The sequence below is a fragment of the Lutjanus erythropterus genome, chromosome 19, assembly GCF_056507025.1.
Source record: "Lutjanus erythropterus isolate fLutEry1 chromosome 19, fLutEry1.hap2, whole genome shotgun sequence".
Taxonomy (NCBI): Eukaryota; Metazoa; Chordata; class Actinopteri; order Lutjaniformes; family Lutjanidae; genus Lutjanus; species Lutjanus erythropterus.
The window spans coordinates 2,928,561-2,953,859 of NC_139335.1; the positions used below are offsets into that span (position 1 = coordinate 2,928,561).

The window sequence follows — 25,299 nt, forward strand, 5'->3', positions numbered from 1 at the left end:
AATTAGTTGGAGGTGACAGATATCTGCTTATGAGAGCAAATAAATTTTGAAAAAGCTAAGAAAAAGTTAAATCATCATCAGATGGGTTCTAAGATTGCATTTCAGTCACTGCGTTCTGCCTCTTTTGCGCTCCAAATGAACCATTAACCTGCGTGCAACCAGAGTCTGCTACAAATGGACTACAAATGGAAACCAGAACACTTCCTATATCAAAATCTCTTTTGGCCCTTTTGTACAGAGTCTGCATTCATATATAGATATCTGTTTATAGATTAGAGGTTATCCATTAAATGTAGGCAACAGAGATAATCTTAACTCGTTCATATAAAGTTGGAGGGACTGAAGTTTTGGCGTCTCCAGGTCCAGCTGCACACCTGCACTCCATGCAAATCTGCCGGTGCATGTCTGTGCACGGAGTGACCTCTGCCCACAATAACACAAATGCTAGATGTTCTGACTGGCTGCCTGCACGACTGTCTGACATCACCGCTGGCTCCGGCTGCTGTTTGCACTGCAGCCTGACGCTGCCCAGACACAGACGACAAAGGCATCACTAACAGCGTGAAAATCAAGAATCAGCACTCAGCAGAACGGAGAATACTGAACAAAAATATTGAATCCAAACTTGAGACTATGTCTTTTGTGACAACATTCATATAATAAAAAAAAACCTACTTACATTAAAGCTGCAGCACATTTTTTTTTACCTTTTAAAGTTGTTAAATGGACTTTGCTCTTTCAAATTCAGTGTAACTCAACATACAGGCTCTCACTGCAGGCAAATCAGCCTGAAAGTGTGAGTATGACACAACTTTTATTTTGACACTTCAGCAGTGCAAACTAATAAACCCTGATCAAGAGGAAGGAAGCTGACTGCAGAAGTGAGCCTGTGTAACCCTGACAGGAGGTTACAGGAGTGTTTAATAAGAGTGCACTCACAACAACACAACCCCATCTGCTGGACAGTCTGGAGGGGAAATAAGGACACCTTCAAAACTAGAAACAGTCTTATTTATGTTATTTTTACACATATGGTCACAATTCTTTCTGCCATTCGAACGCCACTTGAAAGCCCATGTACCTGAAACACATTTTATATTTATATTTTTCATTTTAAACACATTTGAATTGAATTAAATTAAATTACGGTCTAGGACTCAAAGGTCAAAGGTCGCTGTGACCTCAGAGAACATAAATTTGGCCATAACTCAAGACTTCATATGTAAATTATGACAAAATTTCACACACTGATAAGATACCAGCAGATCTGGAGAGTAACTACTTAGATGTAACTAATTACATGTAATTAAACTGCAAAATAAATGTAATTGTAATCTGTTACAGTACAAAAACTTTAATAAATTACAGATCAAAAAGTTGGTGATAACATCCAAATATTCTTTTCAGGTTGCCTGGTGGAGATGTGCACTGTACTGAGTGACTTCTGTGAGGTAAATGTGTGAAAATATATGTGTCAGATGTTGTCATTTAAGACAGCCAAAGCTGTATGACAGCCTAGATGCCAAAATAATGTTATTTACAATTAAAAATACAAGTATTTTTTGCACAGGAGGTGTAAATCCCACAGAATTTTTCTTAGAGGTAATAATATATCCCTCAAGGGTTGAAATATTTCATTACATGATATCAGTGTTCATCTAAAAAAGATTTACAGTAACAGCTAATTAATAAATATTTAAAATTAAGATAAATTGAAGATTTTTTCTGCACGTGATAAACAACTGAGCCACAGGTGCTTCCAGTGAACAAGCGTTAGGCCTGACTCAGTGCAGCTCTCTGACTGAAACCAAAAGTGAAAGCTAACAGTCTGATAATGTCAAAAACCTGATTCCTTCTCCAGGCTATTAATGAGGATTAATCAGCCCTCTGCCCTTTAATTTCACTCTTTGTAATGCAGGTGGACTGTCCTCAGCACACCTCCTCCCCCTCCCTCTTCCTCTTCGTCACATATCAGCCCGCCTTTGCACTTGCCCAAATATAAACTAACTTTGTTGGCGCAGAGACAGATTGAAATGGGGAGGAGTCTGACACAGTGAGTTCAGTTCGGGACAGACTGAAGGACAAACAAGCAGGAAGGAGGAGAAAAATACGTGAGCAACGAGGTCGCCAGAAAAATAAGACATTAATAAAGCATACTGAATATTGCCTGCCTGAAGAAGAGTAAGTTTTTACCTGATTTCCTTTTTATATTTTAGCTGCAGTAGCACCAGTCCAGATAAACAGCAACAGTAGTAGGCCCTGCCTCAACTGCATGTTTATATTTATATATATTAAGTGTTTATCATATGACAGATTTATTCTGCAAATTACTTTATATAGAAATATCTGTTGTTTAAATAGCTTTGTGGAGGTTCTCTTCAGTTCACTTTTTTGTTTTGCCTCAGTATAAAGCTTATGAAGGCTTTTGCCATTGAAATAAATAGAATAAACTTGTGTCCTTCTAATTTTTTAAGCTTTTTTCTGGTGCATGACATTAAAATATGCTGCAAATGTGTCTCTCTTCTCCCTCTTCACACGTGCAGATGTCTCTGTCTTCAGCTGCCTTGGCCGCTCGGCGAGTGTTTGCTGCTGCGTCACATTCAAGCCATGAGGGAGGAGGTCAGTGTGTCTTTACTGTAACTGTCTACACAGACACGACCAACATGTATCAGAGCCTCCAGATTCAAAGCTTCTGCATTGCAACTGCACCTCTGAGTCACAGAGTGTCAGAGCCTTTTGTTGAACATTAACTGAAATGTCTGCAGAGCTGGCAGCTGTCCTGCACATTCATACCTCTTGGCAAATCATCAGGAATTATATTTTTTACCGATATGGACTCTGTAGCGAGACGGCTGATATAATGCTTCCCTACTTAGTGCTTCAGTCATGCACTTTCACTGGTTGTTTTCTACAGCGAAGACCTGGAAGATGCTGACCATCGTGCTGGCCATCCCTGGTGTTACTGTCTGCATGATCAACGCCTACATGAAGATGCAGGCGCACTCGCATGAGCAGCCAGAATTTGTGGCATATCCTCACCTGCGTATCCGCACCAAGGTGAGTCTCAAACTGCCTGCGCCCACACACTCCTGGAGCCTCATTTATAAAAATGTTCTTAGGGTTTATACTTGAACTGTGTCTTGAGATCATATCTGACAATGCCCCTGGGTTCCATTCATATAAGATAGGGGCAGGGCGAAAAAATAAAAACAAAAAGAGCTGAAAGTAATTTATCAGGTTTTGTCCCCTCTGGGGAGTATTTTATCATGTCTAGATGGCACTTTATCACTCTTTAATCCACTTGAAGGACACTTCATCATGTTTTGTCCACTGGAAAGACACCCTAGAGGACACTTTATCACCGCGATCGCCCCCCTGCTCCCCCTTGAATCCAAATTAATCTCAAATAAATGCCTTACAATCAGTGATTTCCCCTTATATAATTAAGCAGAAATTGGTTTAGGAATAACCACGGACCAGAAGAGAAATGTTCATAAAGCTAATGCAAAGTTCATATTCATCCAAACCTGCAATGCACCGACACAACCAGCAGGAAAATCATTCAAGTCACATCTAAACTTTGCTTAGAGATATGAAGATTAAGATACCACATCAAGGAAAAGTTTTATAAATCACTACTTACACTTTGTTTTGATCCCAAATATTTAAGATTAAAATTGATCATAAGTCCATTTTATAAACGAGGCCCCAGCCGTTACAAAGGGATTTACAACACTACCCCTCCAAATAAAGAAATGGTATGATATGAATATCAATGTTCTTTCTCTTCCAGAAATTTCCCTGGGGCGATGGAAACCACACTCTGTTCCACAACCCTCATACAAATCCTCTGCCTGACGGCTTCGAGAGCTCCCATCACTGAGATGCTCGGTCGCATTTCTCAGCTGTGATTCCAGTCCGCAGTGTACTTGGCTTAATTATACTGACCGAGGGGCCAAGCAGCACCGCCATCGAGCGGTGCACCTAGACAGGAATAAAACCACTTTGTGCTGCAATACAAGGAGTGCCATGTCTTTTGTTTGACTCAGAGTAGCGCTCACTTTAATTAACCCTGAAGACTTATTTCAGAAATGTTCTACTATTTCAAGTGTCACAGCAGAATACACTGTCCTCTCTTAGGGTGTATTTTTATACGCTTCCACTAGAGGTCACAAAAGTCAGATCTGTTCAAATCCTGCACATACAGGCTTTTAAAGATTAGAGAACGGCTGGCAATATGTTTCCTACTGTCCACAAATCCCATGAAAAGACCAAAACCAACAATGAGCTATGCCGCAGTGCTACTGCCCAAAATACAATAGATATTTTGTTATAGTTCTTTTATGGATCACCCTTTATTCATAATACGCATATTTCACTTGGATATTACAAATTGGGCATCACTCTGAGGGTGACGCTTTCCCATTCAGACATATAATGACGTATAATGACGTATAATGCTGATATTATTCAGGTTTTTGGAACATTGTGCATAAAGTCCATTTGAAATATGCGACTCGGTTTGTGACACAACCTCTCGCCTGTTTACGGTCAGCTGTCAGAGTTGTAAACAAACCAACTAGCCAACGAGGCTGGCACAGAGATGCATGCACAAAAGAAAAGCCTACATTTCTGGCCTGAAGAAGAAGCACGTCTACTTTTACACATTATGAAAAACTTGGATATACACAAACATTACGACACCAAACTTTTCAAGGTGGCTGAACGAATGAAAGAGGGAGGCTGGGTGGTTAGTAGGAATATTGGGCCTTATGCATGAAAAAGCCAGAAGAGGAAAATAAGAATATCCTACATGGGATTCATGAAATGTACACTGACAGCCAAGTCTGTTCTTACTGAAAGTATGAAAATACTGATGAATGTCACAAAAATTCTTAAACTGTTTGCACACACACTTAAAGATCAGATCTGTTCAGAGGAACAATTCATGCATGAGACCCAATGTCTTTTTCAGAACAGTGTCAAAAAAAGGAATATCTTGTGCATGTAAAGGTGATCATACATGATACACCAAATACATACTAGACTAGAGCATCAAACGTGTATTAATTCGCTGCTGAAAATAGTCCCTACAAATGCACTATGAGTTTGAGAAGTGTTCGCTGACAACTACAGAGGCCAGCTCTAATATTTATTTATTTATGTCTTATTTAGAAATCAACAGGCTTGGGGCTGAGAGCCACAGACAAGATAAGCTAGTGAGAAAGTATTGACCTACAGACTAACTCCTCGAGTCCACTGGGCATGTCACACTTGTGTCATGGTTTTGATCTGTCCACACAACCCCACACTACCATCAGAGTTTCTCCATTTTTGTGCTCCTACCATACGGAAGTAGGCCATGTAGTTAAATAATTTCCTTTTTGTCGGGTTATATGATTTTGATTCTGCAAATGGTGTTTTAATTTGAAAACTGACTGGATTCTTTATGATGTTCCTGCCTGCTCGGTCTGCTCTGTGCATGCATTCTCCACAGAGCGGAGAGCCACTTCTGTTGGAATCACACCCACCGTGTAGAACAGCCGCGATCAGTTCTGCTGGAATCAAGCCCTAACATTGTTGCCTTTGGTCTTGGCAATGGGTTGACTATAAGAAAAATATAGAACATGTCAGATTACTGCGGCCATTCTGTGTAACCCCCCCCCCCCAAAAAAAAGCAACCAAAAGCCAAATGATGTTCCAACAATATATTCAGTAGCATAAATTAATATGGGACAGTTGGAATCTATACGCTGTATATCTACTAATTCATATCATCTCTATATACAAAATAAACAACCCTGATAATTCCAGAACTTCCAGCTAAATGATGAAATGTACTGCAGACATTCGTTTAGACTTTTTCCTCAAATTAAAAAAAAAGAAAATCTTGATACAAACGTCATTAGAAGTTAACCCAACAACAGTAAATCATAATACAACTATGTCATGCTGGGACAGGCTACAGTTGATATCAGATTACATCAAAACTAAATAGAAATTTATGCTTCCAGTTTATGAAAATAAATCGACAGTTCTGTTAGTTAAAGTCATACAGCTTGTTTTTCAGCTAATCATGCAGTTGTTGTAACCTGCACTTGTCCTTCCAGACATTTGATCAAATTAATACAATGGCAACTTTTCTGGAAACCTGACAAGCCTCAACGTTGACTCTCAGTTAATCTGTGCCCATCGGGTTCATGGCACCGATCGCTGAATGAGTCCATCCCTGCTCAGCTCACAGCTGCTGTGGCCAAGCTTAGTAGATCCTGTTTCAGAGTCTCGGTACAGTCTGCCTCTCTGGCGAGTCTGCGAAGGCAGTCCCCAGCAAGGGAGGTGGACAGGAAGGGCTGAGGACAGTCCTGACAACCCAGCAGCAAAGACAGGCAGGCCCGACCCAGTGCCGGGTAGCTGTACCGCTGGGAAAACCAGTATACCGGGGGGAGGAGAGCAGCGAGGGCCCCGCCTCCAGCACCAGCTTCTGAGGAAGAAGAGGAGTCCTGAGCTGCTACTGAACTTTTCATCAAGTTCTTTGGTCTTAACTCTTCTGGATCAAGCGATTTGTCCACAACTGATACACAGCTTGATTTGGAAACTGGAGTGACACTTTTGATTGTCTTATGGTCTGACGTTGTATTGAGTCCTCTGCTGGACTTTTGAATCGTTCCAGTAAAACAGGTTTTATTTCTTTCTGTCTGCTGTAGGGGACTGTTTGGCTTCTTCGTCTGTCTTGGTAAATTTTCTGTTTGCACATCAGAACCAGTCAATTCTAGCTCAGATGTTCGATTAGCCAGGTTTTCCTCAGCAGATTCCAGGCCTTCGTGATCCATCTTAGATGCGGCCTTGACAGCGTTGTCCTCTGTGGGAGCTGACGCAGCTCGACCGGCAGCCTTGATGGAGTGGGACAAGAGAAGAGACACACAGAGATCTTCCAACTCTCTCTGCAGCTCAGTCACCAGAAATCGGCACGCTCCAATCATCATCTCGCCTAAAGCTGTTTTCTGGAAAGCCGAGTGTTCTGTTAAGTGCTCTGTCTCTTTTTGGCAGATTCCCAGGCCTTCAAGGACCAGTGTGTCCAGAATCTGGCACTGTCCTCTCTGCTCTCCTCGATCACTTTCCCTTGTTGTTTCTGTGTCCTTGGTGAGGCGACAGCCATGCAGGTAATGCAGCACTGGTATTAGCATCCCTGTGCTGACATCTTTAATGCGGATAGCCTCTTCTGCGTTACCCTGAGCCTCTCCAAAACCGCCTTTCAACAGAGCCCAAAAGTATTCAGACCTGACCCCATGTGTCCCCTCCACCCCAGCCACAGCCTCCCTGCTGGCTGGGACCTGAGTCCCGTCATCCAGCAGCAAGAGCAGGTCAAAGTTCGAAACTCCATAAGGACAGCCGTCAGCCAGACGAGGCTTTTTTGAGGGAGGGGGTGAAACTCTGTCAATTTTACTGACCGGCGGTGTTGTAACTGGATTTAGATGTTTTTTGTCTAGGTCCATTTTGACGCCACCCATCAGGGAGGACAGGCATCCAATCAAGAGAGAGAAGTACAGTGAGTGGAGCTTAGAACTGAGGCCTGAATTTGGTAAATTACACCAATCCGAAAGCAGCCTGGCGCATTCAGCAGGGTGGTCTTCATCCACATCGTCGCCGTCGTAACCCAAAGGCTGCAGAGCCAGAAGTAGTCCACCGCTGTCCAGAAGAAGTTTCTTCAACAGGGACTTGTTGCTGTTGGAAAAAAGGAGGGTTTATGAAGCTCATATATGGTCACTTACTCTCATTATTCTACATCATCTTTGAAATAACATAAATAAATACAAAACCATCAAATAAAATAAATACAAAACAATTCACTTGATTGCATGTTCAGATTTCTGGAACTATTTCTCACCAGAATAAAGTCATTACACGTCCAGACTGTGATGATTACTGAGGTCACATTCATACAGATCTGCCACTCACCTGCTGATTAACGGCAGAGACAGCGCACAGTTCATCTTGTCAGACTCAGAGCCTGACAGCATCACATGGGCAAGAACCCCAGAACCGAATCCAGACTCACACTGGACACGCAGATTATTGAGCAGAGCGAGACCTGCAGAGACAGTCAGTGCACAATTATTACCTGCTCTGGAATGGAATAAAAAAACAATCCAGTCCAAACCCCAAAGAACTTCATTTTACTGTCATAAAGGCATAAAATGTACAGAAAATATTCACATGTGAGAGGCTGGAATCAGAGAACTTTGATTTTGAATTACTCAAACTGATTAATCGATTATCAAACAAATCGGTAAATAATTTAATAATCGCTTTATTCTTGCAGCTCTAAACACAAGATGTGAATATTAATTTTATAGGGCAACGAGCAACTGTATGTGTTTGTGCAATCAGAGCTCACCGCAATCTAAAGTTACTGTGTTGCAGATCTTACCAAGTTGTGTAACTTTGCCTTTCACTCGGTCCGTCTGCCTCTGTTCTCCCTCAAATCCTCCCTCTCTCTGGCAGAGGTAGTGCCGAATCAGTGCGACCGAGCCGGTTCGGACCAGCGCCTGCAAACAGTTCGGGTTGCAGCTCAGCCGGCAAAGCATACGGAGACACCTGCTGCTGGGGTCCTGGTGCTGGGTGAGGTAGTAGAGCAAGCCGGACATGACGCCTGAGCTAACCAGAGCGGCACTTGGGTCGGTGGCATGGGAGAAGCGCGACAGAAGCAGCAGGATGGGTGACTCGGGCGTCCAGGGTTCAGGGTGGTAGGGGTGGTGATAAGCTGTCGGGCGGGGCGCAGAGGGAGGGGTATCGAGGGTGACTTTAGTCAAACAAGTCGCTGAATGAGCACGCTGCCTCCGTCTGTGAGGAGATGAGAACTTTGAGGGAGAAACCGGCGTTTGGGCCGTTTTAGTGGGAGAGGAGATGGCGGAGGGACTGGACTGGGTTTGGGCTGTGAGTGCGCTGGAGGGTTGAAGACTGGAGGGAGGCAGTTCAGTGACTTTCCACGAGGATGACTGCTGGGGCTGCGCCGGAGAGGAAACGGGGGAAGGCAGAGCTGCTTTTTTAGAAGCGGAAGAGGCAGTAGGGGTAGCTGGAGAAGAGTTTTTAAGAGAGGAAAAGGAATCGGGATTTGGGGAGGAGGTTTGAGGGGATGAAGACGGGGGAATCTGAAGACTCCCCCATTCCCCTTCAACACCAGAGGAATCCAGCAGGTCCCCCTCTGAAGAGATCAGTCCTTCAGACACCAACCAGGACCTGCAAAGAGAGCAACAAACATGACAGTGTTACAATCACGAAATTATTCACAGGTAAAACTGTGCTGGATATCAGCACTCTATACTTTTGAGGTATAGACTAAAACAGAACCCAGAGCCAAGTCTTGTGAAAACTTATACAGTCAAACGATACCTGCATTCAATCCTGTTTGTACACAGATCTAGAACCTTATAACTATTTCTATGGTTTTGCTTGCAGCCAATCACAGCTTTTTAACCAGTACCCAGCCATAGGTAAAACAGATAAACCTGTGCTCTTCACTTTCCATACCTGAGACTTAAAAAGCTTGATGAGCAGAGACCTTGCTCCCTGCCAGCTTCCTCCTTCTTGCAACCTTCAGGAGGAGGAAAGTCAAAGGAGTCAAAGCATGACGAGGGCAGGAGCTCAGTAGGAGACACGCTGGAGGAGAGGCTCACATCCATCTTCTCGGCAGACTGTTCCTCGCCTCTGGTGAGCTCTACTAGTCGTGCAACAAGCAGAGGGACCAGCCCTAACTCTTGCAACTGCTCCATGGCAGATTCATCGAAAACAAAGTCTACACAGGCCAGGATGGCCAGTCGGGAAAGGGGATGACTCTGATGGGCAGCCAAAAAGCCAATTAACACCTCCAACCCGCCACTCTCCTTCACTTTCGCCCGGTTGACCGCCTCCTTGCAGCACAAGCACAGCGCCTTGAGAAAGACTCCAGACTTCAGGGGGTCCCTCTTGACCTCTTCAGTGAACTTCTGAATGACGCCCAGTGACCCCACGAGAGGCCGTAGGCAGCCTTGAGAGCACATGTTGGCGAGGGTTTTCAGTGCCAGCTCCTCAAAAGGTTTACCAGACTCCCCGGACGCCATGACACCGAGCTGAGCGAGGACTCCAGAACGGGACACCTCCCTGGCACATTCAACGCCACAGCCCCGGGTCAGCTCGTGGAGGGTCCTGAGCGCCGCCCGCCGCAGCCCCTGGGGATATTCTGGAGCGATGAGAGGGGCCAGAGCAGATAGGGTCCCTTGGGTGAGCAGTGACAGGCGGTTAGAGGGCGTATCTGAGAGGTAGAGGAGAGCCCGAGCAGCTGACTGAGCGCACTCCAGCTTAGGACAGGTGTCTGTGGGAGGAGCAGCGGTGGGGGAGGACGGACCCGAAGAAAGAGACACACAAAGGAGGAGAAGAGGAACTCCACCTGTAAAAATAAGTTGTAAGTAATTGTTGTTAATACTTTAATGGATTAAAATGCATCAGTAATTAATAGATAGTCTAGAAATGGCAGTAATTGCGCTTCATTTGACATTGTTTTGTCTGGCGGAGGGATTTGCTGAACGAGGAAACTTAAATGAGGAAAAAAAATAAAATGAGAACAAAGAAATGAGAAAGAAAGCTCTGATTAAATATTAATGATGAATCTATTGCTAGCTTTGGTTAAAGAAAATGTACAAAATTAGCAACCCTATATACCACACCTGCCCGAGAAAGCAAAATGCCAAAAAGAAACAATGTGTGAGTGACACCATGATAATAATAACAATAATAATAATAATTTAATGGACAATTTAAAAAGAATCAGTAACATGGTTCCCCTTGTTCATGCCGGTAATGTGACAGGTACTAAGCCATATAAACTATCATTAAAAAGCTTTATACATCTAAAAATGTTAATGTGTAAGAAGCAGGTACTGATACATATATTCTGAGTATCAAAGTCTATTAAATTAAATATTGACAGACCTTTCCATTAGTCGGCATGTGATTATTCTTATAAAACTAATACGTAGCTGCATCTTATTTTAAAGGAGTTTTTAACTGATTGTGAAAGTAATTAAATTAACGTCTGCTGATTCTTCTTGAAATATGATGAAATGAGTGTTTATATTTTTCCAGGTAGAATTACAGCAGGAGCAGGAGGAGATTTTTATTTATATATATTATTTATATTTATATTTATATTTGACATTATGTTTTGTGGTTATTACAGTGGAAACACTGCCACATTTGTCCACATGGGCCTCAAAAATCTCCAAAATATGAACGTTCCTTGCAGTAGCGTTAAATGCTGAAAACTGCCAGCTAAAATTGATGCAGTGAGACACACACACTGACATTTCAGACATACCAGTGGAGTGGATGAGTGCAGAGCTCTCTGGATCCATGGCCAAGTTCCCCAAAGCCCGGGCTGCTCGGTTCTGGACAGTCTCCAGCGCCACATTTCTCTTCAGGATCTCCACTGAGACAATTAAGTTTTTTGTTTTCAAGATTAAATGACATTATTTGTGAAGAAAAATAAAAATGTTTTCACAAATGATTAAGATTCTTGCAAAACCAAAGTTTAAAAGGACATCATTCTGAGATTAAATTCCTCATGAGAATGTAAATCACCACTTACCTACAGTATTTATTCCATCAAGCTTACGGACCTGTGGGTGGAAGAAGATTTTAAATGTAAGAGATTTAACTGGAGGTCTAATAAATAGTGTTCAATATCTCTTCCATTACTCCTTTCATCTCACCTCTATCCGTGTCTCCAGCTCGGTACAGCAGTTTGCCAGGATGCTCAGAGCCAGATCCAGGGTTTTCCTGGAGCAATCTGGGTGCTTGAGCAGGTCCAGCAGGGGCCGGAGACCACCTTTAGTTCTGAATCTGGCAATGCCAGCCTTGTCACCCTTGATGTGCTGCGTCCGGATGGCAACCAGGGCTCGCCACTGAGACACTCTGGACCTCTTGTCCATCTCTCTGCTACCTCCTGAGTCAGCCTTGCCATGTCCATGATGTTCAGTCCCTGATCCGGGTTTAGAAAGGTGAGCCAAACACCAGGTCAGTGAAGACTCTGGTGATGATGGATGCCCTTCTCTGGAGGGTGTTCGAGATTGTTTCCATTCACCTTGCACAGGTGATGCAGCCATCGTCCCTCTACCTGACAGGCTACGGGTTCAGTTATCTTAAACTTCTTCCTTTCAGTTTAGACAGATATTATACACACTTTGAAGCATCGCTGGACGCTTCCAGTGTAATACTGACAAATTAAACATGTCCTTTCACTTTAAATTGTTAGCTTGTAACCGGTAAATGTTCCCCTAATGGGTTCGTTCATATTTTTCCAAAGTTTCAACAAAAGTAACACTCTGGCGTGGTCAGAAAACTACAGATACCATGAAATAGGAAAGTTGTACCACCTGACGCCGCACTCGCTGACGGGAGATGGAGTTCCAGCAGCTCCGGTCCACTCCCTAAAAACAGGCCTACATCGTGAGAAGGCCGAACAAGCGTTATTCTACGTAATGTACGTGTTTTTACTCAATGTAACATATTTTTGCACATCAAATGACGAATTAAAGCTCTATTTGAACAATGTTTTGTTACCACTGGCCGAATAATTTTTGTGAAACAAAATGCAATCGCCTGTGTTAGCCGCTAACGCCATCTTTAGCCAAACAACAAAACAGGGGCGGTCGAGGGAGGGAGCAGGGAGTGAAGAGGTGGGTCGGTTAGATATACGCTGGGACTTGTAGTTCGAATTGCGCTGCCTCTCCCTGCCTCTTGTGAATTTCGTCCCTTAAAAAAACTACATTCCCCGTCACAGTGAAAAAGGGTCGCTTGCGCTAGTTAAGTCGCAGCGTTTAGGGATTGTAGTTCAGTTGGTAAACCAGTAAACTCAAAACCCCATTTGTGTCGGCAAAACCGGACTACACTTCCCGAGATGCTAAGTGACGTTGTTATAGTCATCGTTTTACTCGATGCATCGGTGCCTCTGAGAGGTTGTTAAATTCCACGGCAAATACTCCGCTATTAAAAAAGAACAACTTTGACTCTAATTGTAATGGTTTAACAGCAAGCATGGAGGTAATCGAGACAATTGTGATACAGAGTACTGAAGTGGAAGGAAAGGAAACGGTCGTGTCCAGTGTGGACACGGATAAAACTAAAGCAGGTCAGTACAAGTTAAACAGCTTTCATCCAGTCATCGCATGAAGCGAGGAGGGCCTGATGAGTGCGCAGTCTCTGCCTATTGCAGAGATTATACTCATAAACCGTGATTCATACAATGTTAGTCATATTAATGAGACTTATATGTCGTCTGGCAACTTTTGACCTCAAAGAGGTGTTTCAGTTACACAAGATGTGTCAAATAAAATGAATAAACTTTAAAATTAGGTACAAGGTTCAGTGCAAGGTTATATAATTCAACATAATATAATAATTTGGTCAACCAGTGACATGATCTTTGTTTTCCTCTCTAGAATTTATATGGACACTGCAGGCTACATGGCACCTCGTCAACACCCGGCTTGAAATGGATCAGGCCTTTGACCAGCCGGTATGCAAGAAGAAGAAACTTTGGGAGATGGTGGCAGAGAAGGTGAATGCCAAACTGAGGGAGTCAGAGGTCACTGATGTCACCGTGAAGGCGTACGAGTGTGACCTCAAGTGGAGAAACATGCTGGCCACGTACAGGAAGAACAGCGAGAGGGCCAAGAGGCTTGGGGCGGCCAGCGTCCACTGGGAGTTCTTCAACGCCATGCACGAGGTCCTGGGGAAGAGCAGGGAGGAGATCGAAGCCCAGAGAAGGGCCAAGCTCAGCGGGACGAGAGTGGGCAAGGCCATAGCCAGCAAGAGGTTCACCCCCATCCTCCCTACACCCCCTGCGACAGCCGTTCCCTGCTCTGCCCGGCCTCCGCAGGACGTCCTACAGCTGTACATGGAGCTGCAAGAGAGGAAGATGAACATGTGGGCCCAGCAGAAAGCTCTGGAGGAGAGGAAGATAGAGGCCATTAACAACCTGGCTCAGGCCATCTCCAGCCTGGCTCAGAAGAACAGCGCTTTGATGTCAAAAGATGGACACTAAGCCAAAGGAGACGGGACGTGGGTCTCAACGTCAATGTGCATTGTTTGCGCTTACCAAAAACTGAAATGATGCTGCACGAGGAAAACTGTTTGAGTTTGTTTGTTGATTGTTACGGTTTTAAAAATGTGAATAGACCTTGTTCACAGCAGCCATGTTGTAGGGTGAACACAGGTGTTACCAGGGGTTAGCCATTTTTGTCCAAAAAAGGAAAAAAAAATCCATCTGGAGCTACAACTATTAAAGGGAAAGTTCACGTAAAAATGACAACTCAGTTATTATCTACTCACCCTCATGCCAACTGAAGGTCGGGTCTAGTTGTTTTTTTTTATTATTATTATTATTCCACAAAACTCTGCTGTAATTTCACAGGAAAACAGCATTACAGAATCTTGCAAACAATTGGAAAAAAAATACTGAAAGAAAACATAAAATGCCTCCAAACTGCATGTCCAGAGTAATCCAAGTCTCTGAACTTTCACTATGGGGTGAACTATCCCTTTAAATTCTCTATTTTCTTCTGATATTTTTTTTTTATTTTTGGATTTGGTATCTGTCTGTGAGAGCAGCCCATCTCAGTACTTTGCTCCCGCATCATGCCCCCGATTAAGGAGGGAGAAGAAACAAACCAAAATCACTCATAAATCAAATGAATACAGGCATCCTGTCACCACTGTACCAGTTATTGATATTAAATGTCAACAACCTATGCAAGTCCAGTATTATTTTGTAAGTGAAACAGTCATAAACAAGCTAACAGAAATGATCGTGACATGATTACGATCATTTGTCAAGAGAAGTCATAGTTACACTAAAACTGTCTTCTTATTTAGGTGTCACTGACAGTATTCATAAACACAACAAACGCTTTATGTTTATGCATTAATATACACTTCTTTTTGTTGTCATACTGTTTGAACTTAAGAATGTTTTGTGTTCCAGTGAACTATCCTGCAATAAATTCTATCTTTGTGAATGTTTTGTTCATCTCCGCTTGCATCTTTGGCAGTGAACAGAATATTAAAAACACCATCTCTTTTGTTTTTTGTTTTTTTGTGTGTGTGTGAAATTTTACCTCGACGCTGGACTATAACCATAAATAAAGTGATTATTATTCTTTACGTACTTACATACTATGAAAAGCTGTTAATTCACACAATGTAAATGCTTAAACAACAAACCTGTCTGGGTTTTCTTATAGCAGTGATGAGAGTGTCGTGTGTGCAGACAGACCCAGACAGCACATATTCTGTTAAAATAAACCTTTATTTTACAGAACTCTTCATTTTAAAGCTACAGACCTCATCACATCATGTGCCTCCAGAATCAAAGTCTTTAAACAACAAATCTGAGATGGCGTCACGTCTGTGCACGCCCTCGTCGTCTGCCTCCCCCTCTCCCTCTTCGGGTGTGACTTCCTCTTTCTCAACTTCTCCTTGGGCCACTTCACCCATGTCCAAAAACACATTGTGCAACACGCAGGCGGTGAGCACCACAGCTCGGGCCCGATCGTAGTTTCCGATGTCCAGATACCTGAGCCTTTGGAATCTGGCTCTCAGGTCGGCAACTGCCCGATCCAGGGCGTGAAAATGCTCCTCCAGCGTCTTGTTGAAGAGCTCCTCTCTTGGTCCGACACTTCCTGTGTATGGAGTTAAAATCTGCGCGGTGAGCGGGTACCCGGCTCTGGCCACGAGGCAGGAGCCAGAGGGCATCAGTTCGGGACGCTGTTTGAGTTTGTCTCTCAGAGCGCTGCCTCTGTCCACATCTGATCCTTTGCTAATTCTGCAGTGTAGGAATCGGCCCTTACAGTCACATACGAGCTGAAGGTTTAGCCAGGAGTCGGGATGGGCCTCCTTCTTCATCCTCTTCACTTCAGGCACTGCGCTCTCCACATCATGTTTCCCTATTGGCAGGCGGATAGGGATGCGAGTGTGACCCAACACTCCCAGGACCCGAGGAACACCTTGCCGCTGCCCCTCCTCCTCACGCTCCTTCTCTGGACTGCACAGTGGAACAAGAGCCTCTACAGCATCTGTGCCTGGAGAACAGAGAGGAAATTTCTTTTCAACACCCTTTTTTGCATTCAAATCATTCACAACATCGGACAATTTGAGAGGGTCAACTCCCGCAAACACTTATCACCTGCACTGATCGATTTATTAAAAACAACACTGAAAACCAACCCACCGACTGGCCATCTGATGAGCGTCTCTTCTAACATGTTGACGCGCTCACAGAAAGAAAAGAAGATCCTGTGGATGTTTCCTTTCTCCAGGTGGAAGCGGCGAGACACCGAGCGGTAGCTGACGCGCTCGGTGAGCAGAGTGAGGGACAGCAGGACGGTGTGGGACAGGGATAAGCGAGCCCGTCCTGCCATTCGAGCTCTGGATTTGGAGGTTTGAAGCAGGTCTGCGATGTGCTGATGAGAAAAAAAAACAAAACAAAAAGGAAAATCAGGTCACAGCAGTCAACATCAGTCGGTCAGTCAGGAGGTTCAACAGGTATTTCAGGTGGAACTGATCGTAATCGTATCATATTGTTATCATATATCTGACAGTCCATCTTCTCTCTCCAATATAATCAGACTAAATGGTACGTGGCCTGTAGTCCTCAAAGCGCCACAAAAATACATTTAAAACATATAAACATACAAAATCTGCAAAACTCTGCAGCTCACACCAAAACTATCTAGACAGATAAATAAAACTACAAGCCAGAGGAAAAATATGTATTTCACAGCCTTAACATTTGGTCACATGCACCTGTTTCAAGTATGTGTGTGTGTTTTGTATATATTTGATATTTGTATATGTTTGTATGTTTTGCACAAGATTTCAAATGTAAAATGCCTCCATACTGCTCGTCTGCTATAAACCAAGTCTTCTAAGGCCTAAACATACCAAACTGACTAGAAAAAAAGTTATTTGTTCGCATGCACATGCACACTGTCTGAACTGGGTGTGTGCGGTGTGACAGTGTGCAAGTGACATGTCAGGACTTTGGGAGACTTGGATTAAACCAGACGAGCAGTATGGAGGCATTTAATGTTTTTTTTTTTACTTTTGAAAACTGGTCACCATTCACGTTCATTGTTTGGGAGATTCTGCAGCGCTGTTTTCCTGTCAAACTCCAGCAGAGTTGTGTGGATTAACAAAATAAGCCCGAGCCTAAATTGGCATGAGAGAGAGTAGATAATAACTGAATTTTCATTTTTGGATGAACTATTTAAGGTTTTTTATTGTTATGTGTATTGTTACTTAAGGCAAAGCACACTGTTACCCTGTGTATGACACGTGCTGTATAAATAAAGTTTGAGTTAAGTCTGAAGTGACACAAAAAAGTTGTATTTTGTTAATTGATGATGCATATACTGCATATACTGTAGGCACATTAATGAAGTTCTCACCTTGGAGGGGATTTTGCTTATTTGTGTATTTTGAGTGTTTGTCTCGTCCTGTCAATATTTTTTAATCGCACATTCAAATTTATAAATTAGTTGTCATAGTCAAAGTGAAACTTGTGGATTTACAGATGAGATAATTGGCAAAATAAAGCTAAATCTATTAGTCAGTCAGTAAAGGAAACCACAGTCTGATACCTTGACTGCAGCACTGTCCACGGCATCCAGCTTGTCTCGGGGCTCCGCTGTCTCCTCCTCTGGGGGACCGGATGTTGTTGTTGTCGTCTGTAAAACTTGGGGCTGTACATTAGCTTGGCTCTGCAGCAGCTGGACGTATATTGTAGGAGGAGGCTGAGTTTTGAGTTTTGCCATCAGGTCAGCCTCCAGGATCTCCTCCACCGCCTGGTCCAGCCGCTGCTCCAGCTCGCCCGGGGACAGAGGCTGCCACTCCCGCTCCACCATGTCCAGCACGGCCCTGCCCGCCGATAAAACAAACTCACCCACGTCCATCTCTCCCGGGGACAGAGACAGTCTGTGTTCCCTCAAGTTAAACCACAGCTCCTCATTTCTTCACGCATGGAGCAGAAGAGGGAGTCATCTGTCGCTGCAAAGTCACGAGTCGCCGCTAGCAAAATGCTAAGCTACCCTGCTAGCTTACGCTGCGTTCAAGTGCTGTCGGAAAGTTGGTGGTGCTTTTAGAAGCAGCTTACACTAACATAATTTTTTTTATTAATACTATTGCAAATAATAAACAGTAATATCTGCCAAGTTTAAAGGAGTTTATAAATTATATAAGCCTGAATGAAAAAGAAAAATATAAATAATAAATGTAAATAATTAATCTGACCCAAGTTAAACATTTTGTCCATTAGTCAGTCAGTGACCTCTTCAGTTTCAGGTGAAAATACTAACAATTATTAGTGTATGTATTGTGTTTTTCCCTTTTCCTCCAATATCAGTGTTGAATTGAATTAATTCTTCTATTGTGTCATTAATGCTTTACAAAACATTCATGCAAATGAAGACTATTAAACTGAATTGAAAATACTAATGATTTTTTACTATTGAACACTGACATATATGCACAAATGATAATTAAGAAAGTGTGAGGATTTGATAGAATTATAAATTTAATATATTTTCTTTTGGGACTGTTGGTGAAAACAATTAGAAAAAGTCAAAGTGGGTTCCTGGATATTTTGATTAAAATTGATCACTATTTTATATTATTTTATTTCCCAACGAAGTACTACAGTACAGCACCTTGAATTTACTATTTGTTATAGTTTTGTTCTTATTTTTTTTATTATTATTATTGTTTTCAATTCAGTGTAGTTTTAGCTATAGTTTCCTCTTATTTTAGTAAGTTTTATAAGTACACAATATTATTTTCATCTCACACACACAGGATGAAAATAGGACATGACAGACATGCATTAGTTCAATTTAAGGATTACCTGATTGAGAAAACATTCAATTATTTCCCTTCCTACTCTTTAATTAATATCTCCAGTTGCAGTCTTAATTGAGTTACCTTTCATACAATTTTACCATTATCTTTTATATAAGCTTATGTTGTCATCTTCTTTAAACATTCATTGTGATTTTATAAGGCAGCAACTTTTAATTTTTTTACCCCTGCTATCAATCTACCTAGATTTTTTTGGTTCGAGTTGCAGAGTTTTGGAGATACAGATGTCTGCCTTTTCTCAAATATAATGGGACTAAATGACATTCAGCTTGTGGGGCTCAAAGCACCAAAAAAATCATTTGAAACATTCAAAACCGATCTCTTTTTCCAGAAATCACGACCCGGTTGCTCAAGATAATACACAGACCTTGTTGTGAGCAGTTTCATGTAGGAACTACTTTGTTTCTGCAGTAGAATCTAACGGGACTACTTTCTTTTCTACAAGAAAGGCTGATATCTCCAGAACTCTGCAACTTTTTACACACACACAGAAAACACTTAATGAGATATCAGCTGCTGTTAAAAAAAATGCAAAAACAAACTTTGCTTTGTTGATGTTCACCACAGACCAGTGTTCCCCAACCCTGGTCCTCAGGGCCCACTGCCCTGCATGTTTCCAACACACCTGATTCAAATCGTCAGGTTGTTGTCAGGCGTCTGCAGAGGCTTGATGACGAGCTGATCATTTGAATCAGGTGTGTTTGAGCAGGGAAACATAAAACATGCAGGGCAGTGGGCCCTGAGGACCAGGGTTGGGGAACACTGCCATAGACTACAAAAGCATACAAAAACAGCACAGTGCACCGGGGTGAAAAACAGTTGTTTTAATGTTAAATCAGTTACAAGTGCAACTTTGATCATGTCCCACTGTTTAACAGCCTCAAATTGTAAATGTGGTAATGTCAACAATTTCATTCAACACCTCCAGGTCACAATATTCTTTCCTTTTAGGAGATTTATTTTTTAAGTTTGTAGTTTTCTAGATCACAAGACCCAGTGTTATACTTTAATTTGACATTTTGGTGTGGAGAGGAGTTCATTTCTAATTCATCTTTAAGTTTAGGAAAATAATGTGTATTAAGGTATTAATGGTGTATAATACAACACAAGTTTGCAGCATGAACTAAAGCTAAATGGGCAGTGATTCTGGGATAATGTAGAGTCAAATGTGCAGCTCACTACTCACAGGCACAGTTCATAAGTCATCACATGACAAACTACCTGTTTAACTTAAAACGGTTTAGGTTCACTACTCAACATCTCCAAGATGTCATGTGCTACAATCAAACATTGGAGAGGAAGGCTGGTTAGTCCCCACCTTTGTTAGTAAGGTAAAAACAAATCAAAACAAAAAACAAGAATCACTATGAATTCACTTTTGATTGCTGCTATGCCTGTCGGTCATTTGATTTTCAACACCAGATCCACGCCAGTGTCACATGTGTTGTAGATACCCACGACTGAGTGTATTCAGTAACTTCTGCGGGCAGCTACGGTATGAAAACTACAACTACTGATAAGTAAAGTACCAAGAAATGTTCATCTTAATGCCAGATCTTCTGCCAACAAGTGAATCTATTTTATTTTAGATTCATACTGTTCAAAAGTTTTTTTTTGAAATACAGATAGTAACTTAGAAATTCACAAACTCCTAGCTATTGTCGCAACACATATCCAGGCCAAAGACCAAAAACATGTCAAATCCTATGTAATAGTTTAATAAAGAAACACACAAACATAAAAGCCTAAAAATGTCACACCTTATCAACTCCCACGTTTAAGCCAGCAAAATAAAAAACACAAGGAAGGCAGCGATGACCTTACCCCAAATAAAGACTAGAATTAATTAAATACGAGGTACAATTCTTTATGTTCAGCCTTTACCAATCCCATGGATGACTGACAGTGTCGTGACAAGTCCATCAGGTATCTCTGAAGGGTCTTGTGTGAAATTATCGATTTATCTAGCATGCGTTCACCGATTTCAGGACAAATGAACCACTTTGAAGCACCCGCCCTCAAATTTACGACAAGGGGAATCCGTGTTTGTAATTGTTTATGCCCAGCTGAAGGTCTGTCGTCGGCAAGATAAAACTCACACGCTGAGGCATCGTTTCCCAAAATTCAACCCTTCCCTCCCCCGTGCATCCTCCCTCCGGCCCCCTGCGCGTCCCTCTTGTTTCCCCGCCCCCTCCCTCACTGTACAGCCTGCTCGTTGGCTGTGCTGCCCGAGTCCTGGGGCTTCATGACGTCAGGGAGCTCTGGGGGAGTGGAGAAAGACTCGATCCTCAGCTGCTCGAATGAATCATCTGAGAGAACGACAGAGAGAAATAAACAAAAGGGAAAGACGGAGAGAAGATGCATAACGCAAAGTGAATCAGATCCAAGCAGAAAATAAGAAACACACGAGTGAATGGTTCTACCACAATGAATAAAGGGTGATCTACTTACCACTCAGACGGAAAGCTAATCCCACCGTGGCTGGAGCCTGAGGCCGGGCCGTTTGATTTGTGAAGCCACAATTTCCAAGAGTTTGACTGTCGTTAAGCATCACATCATCCTGGTGAAGAAAATTTTTAAAAGATTAAAGTAGTGTCATTGATTTCACACCTTTTTCTCTGTTGCGAGGACTACTTGCGATCCTCTGAGCCAGGAAAACTTTTAATTCAGTGCAATTCTGTGATCTACTTCCAGAAGTCAATTTTTTACCTGTGCTTTTAAAAAATGGTTAATTGTTTTGTCTCTATTGAAGAAAAACAAAGACTAAAGTCAACTGTCACGTTGAATCTAAGCCTGCAGTGTCTATAACGTGTTGGAAAACAGTGGAAAATATACATCCCTGTTTTTCAACCTCCAGGGGTTCTAGGTGTCTTGTTTTCTCCATCAAAAATGCAAGGATATTCATTTTTAATACAATAAAGCTGAAAACTTACTTACTTGCCCTGAGCTAGTGGCCTCTTCCAACTGAGAAAGTTTTTATGTGAAAGATGTTCCAAGGGTAATTTACCTTATAAAGCCTCTGATCTTCAGGTGGCCTCTTTAAAATGCCTTCCACAATGCGCTTCAGTTCATAGACTGTGGTAGACTCTTTGGCATCTGTGAAGATGGTCGTCTTGTGACGTCGAATCATTAAAAACACATCCTGAGGTGAGATCAAGTGACACAGAAAAGAGTGGGAATGAGACACTGATGAGTCAATAATATTCACTGCTGACCTTGTAAATGCTGTTTTCTCAAACACTATGCTGTAAACCTCTGCAGGCACATTTCACCCTGAAACGACTCATTCATGTCGTGGTGTTTTAATCAGGTTGTTCCGAGGCTAGAAAAACTACCAATACTTCATTAAGATATGCTGCATCTTAGGGATGTCAATGATGAATCACTCTTATTTAACTGATTAAAAGTTTACTGATGTGCAACTTATTGTGGGTGGGTTTCAAACAAAACACCTACAGCATACCTAGTTACCACTTAGTTACCACAGGTAGATGCCTGAGGAAAGCCCTGACACAAAGTTCTTGATTAATTTGTTTCGTGCAGTTTGAATATCTTGTGATAACACAGACAAACAATATGACAGCTGTAAAGTCAACTCAACCTCTGAGGCATCAAGTCCCATTGTACAAGGACCCATTATTATCCCATTATCGATGCAGATAAAGTTTATAATTAAACATAGCGTGATACCGCTGCTGGCAAAAGTTAGAGCAAATCAGTTAGTAGGTCGCTTCTTGTTTGTGCACTTTAGCTGCATGTTCTGGGTCAGATTGTGACTGCACCTGCCCTATAGCATATTTATGTCACTGTCTCGACTGCACACATCTGTCCTATAGTGTTTACACCACATTCATATCCAGCCATTTATTTTGTGTATAATGTCTGTTACTTGTATTACTCGTTCTTACACCTGCATGGTATATTTATACTTATACAGTGGACACATGCAGCTCGTTCACCCCTCTCCAGTGGCTTCCTGTGGCTTTGACGAAAAACTATATGTAGATGAATAACAGTTATTTTTTTTAATAATTGAAATTTCATTTGTCATTGTTGCACAACTTAACTGATTCTTGCATTCTCCAATTGTAAAAATGTGTAGCCCATACATCACAGTTAAAAAAAAAAAAAGAAGTTTTAATATTTGGTCAACTAAAAGGTGCATCACAGCTCTGTGCCTTTTCCTGCATAAGTTCTATAAACATCTCATATGTATATATCTTATTGTAGGGCTGGGCAGTATATCAATATTATATTGAATCATGATATGAGACTAGATATTGGGTTAGATGTTGGATATCATATCATGACATGGCTGCATTACAGTAAACTGATTTCATTCTCTGCACTTAAGACTGTTTAGCTGTTCTATTATTTGCCTTTACACACTTAAGTCATTATATCCACATTACTGATGATTCTTTATCAAAAATCTCATTATGTTAATATTTTGTGAAAGCACCAATAGTTATCACTGCAAAACTGTCACACTATTTGGTCAAAATATTGTGATATTTGATTTTGACCATATATTGCCCAACAATAATACAACTAACTTTTTTTTTTACCTCCGTAGATGATTCTATTCCTTGGACTACACAACATGTCGTCTGTCACAACCTACTTGATCAATTATTATTGATATGACCAACATGAAACTTCACTATCATGACAGATTTTTCAGCTATACTGAATTAATTTCACTATGTTCATACTGTTAATGCTGCTCATACTGTTATTATTGGTCACATTGTAAACATCTATTCATAAATAACAATTACTTTCCACTTTACTACTTTTTACACTTCTGGTTAGATGCTAAACTGCATTTTGTTTTCTCAGTAGTTGTAGTCTGTGCAATGACAATAAAGTTAGATCTAAACTAAACTGATCTAATCTAAAGACCAGGGTAAAGTTGTGTGGCAGCAGGAGTAGTGGTGGAGCTGCCAGTGACAGCACTTTGTTTAGTTAGGTGGCTGACAAGTTGGGTTATGTCTATAAAAACCTGAGCTACACCGAGAGGTTTAAAGACCCAGTGTGCGGCAGCTGCCAGCCAGCGTCATGACAAGCTAGGCGAGCTTAGCCGTGGCTGCTAACGTTAAAGGAATCGTTCAACCAACTGTTAGCTGGAGTAGCTAGCTTCCCCAAAAGACCTGATATGGACACTGAGGGTCATTAGTAAACATACTTTGAGTTGAAACCTGACTGATGTTAAAAATTGCTATATCTAACGGTTAACAATACCCTTGTTTTTAATCTAAGTTGTAGCGTTGACGTTAGCCGAGCCACGGCAGCTACTGACAACTTTAGCTAGTTAGCTCTTCGCGGCTAGCTGACCATTTTATCAAAAGCAAAGTTTGTTGGTTGAGCTGTCACTTATCCAAAACAATGCTAATTTGTATGCTGTTCAGTCTGGAACCTTCTCCGTTAGACTTGCTATCGACCAGAGCATTATAACCAAATGTCCAGCTAGCGTGAGCCAAGTGTGTTGACGTTAACCAATGTAGGGAAGCTAACTCACGATAGCTATGGTTAGCTAAACAAAGGCATAAGCTTTCGGATGGTCGTTTTTCGTGACAAGCTTGGTTCAGCTTCTGTCAGCATACATTCTGACGCTATTAACTGAGTTACTAACTGACTAAAATAATGTCTGGGTAGTCAACAGGCCATTACATTTAGAGCTGTATCTGTTTTCCTCACTCACCATTTCTTGCGGTTGGTTGCTCACAGGAGAAAAAAACGCCTCCACTGCACAGCGACAACCGTGAGATCACAGCAGCGTCAGACAGCCACACCTGCAACTCCAACACCGACCAGCAGGTGGCGCCACCGGAGGCGGCGGCGGCTTCTTCTTCTTCTGTTTCTTCTTCTTCTTCTTCTTTTTTTTTCTTCTTCTTTTAATGGACGAAATGCAACCGGGCGGAGTATTATCGCCCCCTACTGTCGTGTTGAAGAACTTTTTTTTTTAATGTAGGAACAGTAAAATTTTATCATTCCAAATAAAATAAAAGTTCACACGAAAATATTACACCCTTGTAGTAAGTTCTCTTTTCATTCATTTTATTTATTTCGCCCATTTCTGTGTCATTCAATGATCAAAAAAGGAGCAGGAGGAAGAAAAATCTTATATAACCTGACGCTGCACCTTTTTTCTTTTCACAGATCACATAAGTTTCAACAATACATCATCAAATAGTCACTAAAAATCATCAGTTAACATAATAATAACTCAGTAAGATTACTCAATAATGTCCCATTATTTTTTCTGTATCAATTCTCTTAAATTGAATATTTGAACATTTTAAATCATTCCACAGTTTCACTCCATACACTGAAATACACATCTGCTTTAAT

General features: G+C 41.9%; 5 protein-coding genes across 5 annotated transcripts; 2 read left to right on the forward strand and 3 right to left on the reverse strand.

The window, feature by feature from the left end:
• Positions 1-2,023: 2,023 nt before the first annotated feature.
• cox6a2 (cytochrome c oxidase subunit 6A2) lies at positions 2,024-4,021 on the forward strand. Its single transcript, XM_084743386.1, has 4 exons — positions 2,024-2,181; positions 2,544-2,619; positions 2,915-3,057; positions 3,794-4,021. The coding sequence occupies exons 2-4, from the start codon at positions 2,544-2,546 to the stop codon at positions 3,881-3,883; spliced, it is 309 nt and encodes a 102-aa protein (XP_084599512.1). The 5' UTR covers positions 2,024-2,181; the 3' UTR covers positions 3,884-4,021.
• A 1,672-nt stretch (positions 4,022-5,693) lies between these two features.
• On the reverse strand, positions 5,694-12,514 carry armc5 (armadillo repeat containing 5). The gene is made up of 7 exons (XM_084743387.1): positions 11,745-12,514; positions 11,621-11,651; positions 11,351-11,461; positions 9,529-10,423; positions 8,429-9,237; positions 7,957-8,089; positions 5,694-7,722 (listed from the first exon to the last, which is right to left on the reverse strand). The coding sequence occupies exons 1-7, from the start codon at positions 12,135-12,137 to the stop codon at positions 6,234-6,236; spliced, it is 3,861 nt and encodes a 1,286-aa protein (XP_084599513.1). The 5' UTR covers positions 12,138-12,514; the 3' UTR covers positions 5,694-6,233.
• A 380-nt stretch (positions 12,515-12,894) lies between these two features.
• Positions 12,895-15,055, forward strand: LOC146309031 (uncharacterized). The gene is made up of 2 exons (XM_084743389.1): positions 12,895-13,162; positions 13,473-15,055. Exons 1-2 carry the CDS (start codon positions 13,069-13,071, stop codon positions 14,075-14,077), a joined length of 699 nt encoding a protein of 232 aa, XP_084599515.1. The 5' UTR covers positions 12,895-13,068; the 3' UTR covers positions 14,078-15,055.
• A 266-nt stretch (positions 15,056-15,321) lies between these two features.
• LOC146309032 (putative nuclease HARBI1) lies at positions 15,322-18,280 on the reverse strand. The gene is made up of 3 exons (XM_084743388.1): positions 17,673-18,280; positions 16,262-16,493; positions 15,322-16,112 (listed from the first exon to the last, which is right to left on the reverse strand). The coding sequence occupies exons 1-3, from the start codon at positions 17,982-17,984 to the stop codon at positions 15,385-15,387; spliced, it is 1,272 nt and encodes a 423-aa protein (XP_084599514.1). The 5' UTR covers positions 17,985-18,280; the 3' UTR covers positions 15,322-15,384.
• Positions 18,281-19,754: 1,474 nt separating this feature from the next.
• Positions 19,755-24,798, reverse strand: elob (elongin B). Its single transcript, XM_084744697.1, has 4 exons — positions 24,650-24,798; positions 21,953-22,087; positions 21,397-21,505; positions 19,755-21,254 (listed from the first exon to the last, which is right to left on the reverse strand). The coding sequence occupies exons 1-4, from the start codon at positions 24,650-24,652 to the stop codon at positions 21,142-21,144; spliced, it is 360 nt and encodes a 119-aa protein (XP_084600823.1). The 5' UTR covers positions 24,653-24,798; the 3' UTR covers positions 19,755-21,141.
• Between the last annotated feature and the right edge of the window lie 501 nt (positions 24,799-25,299).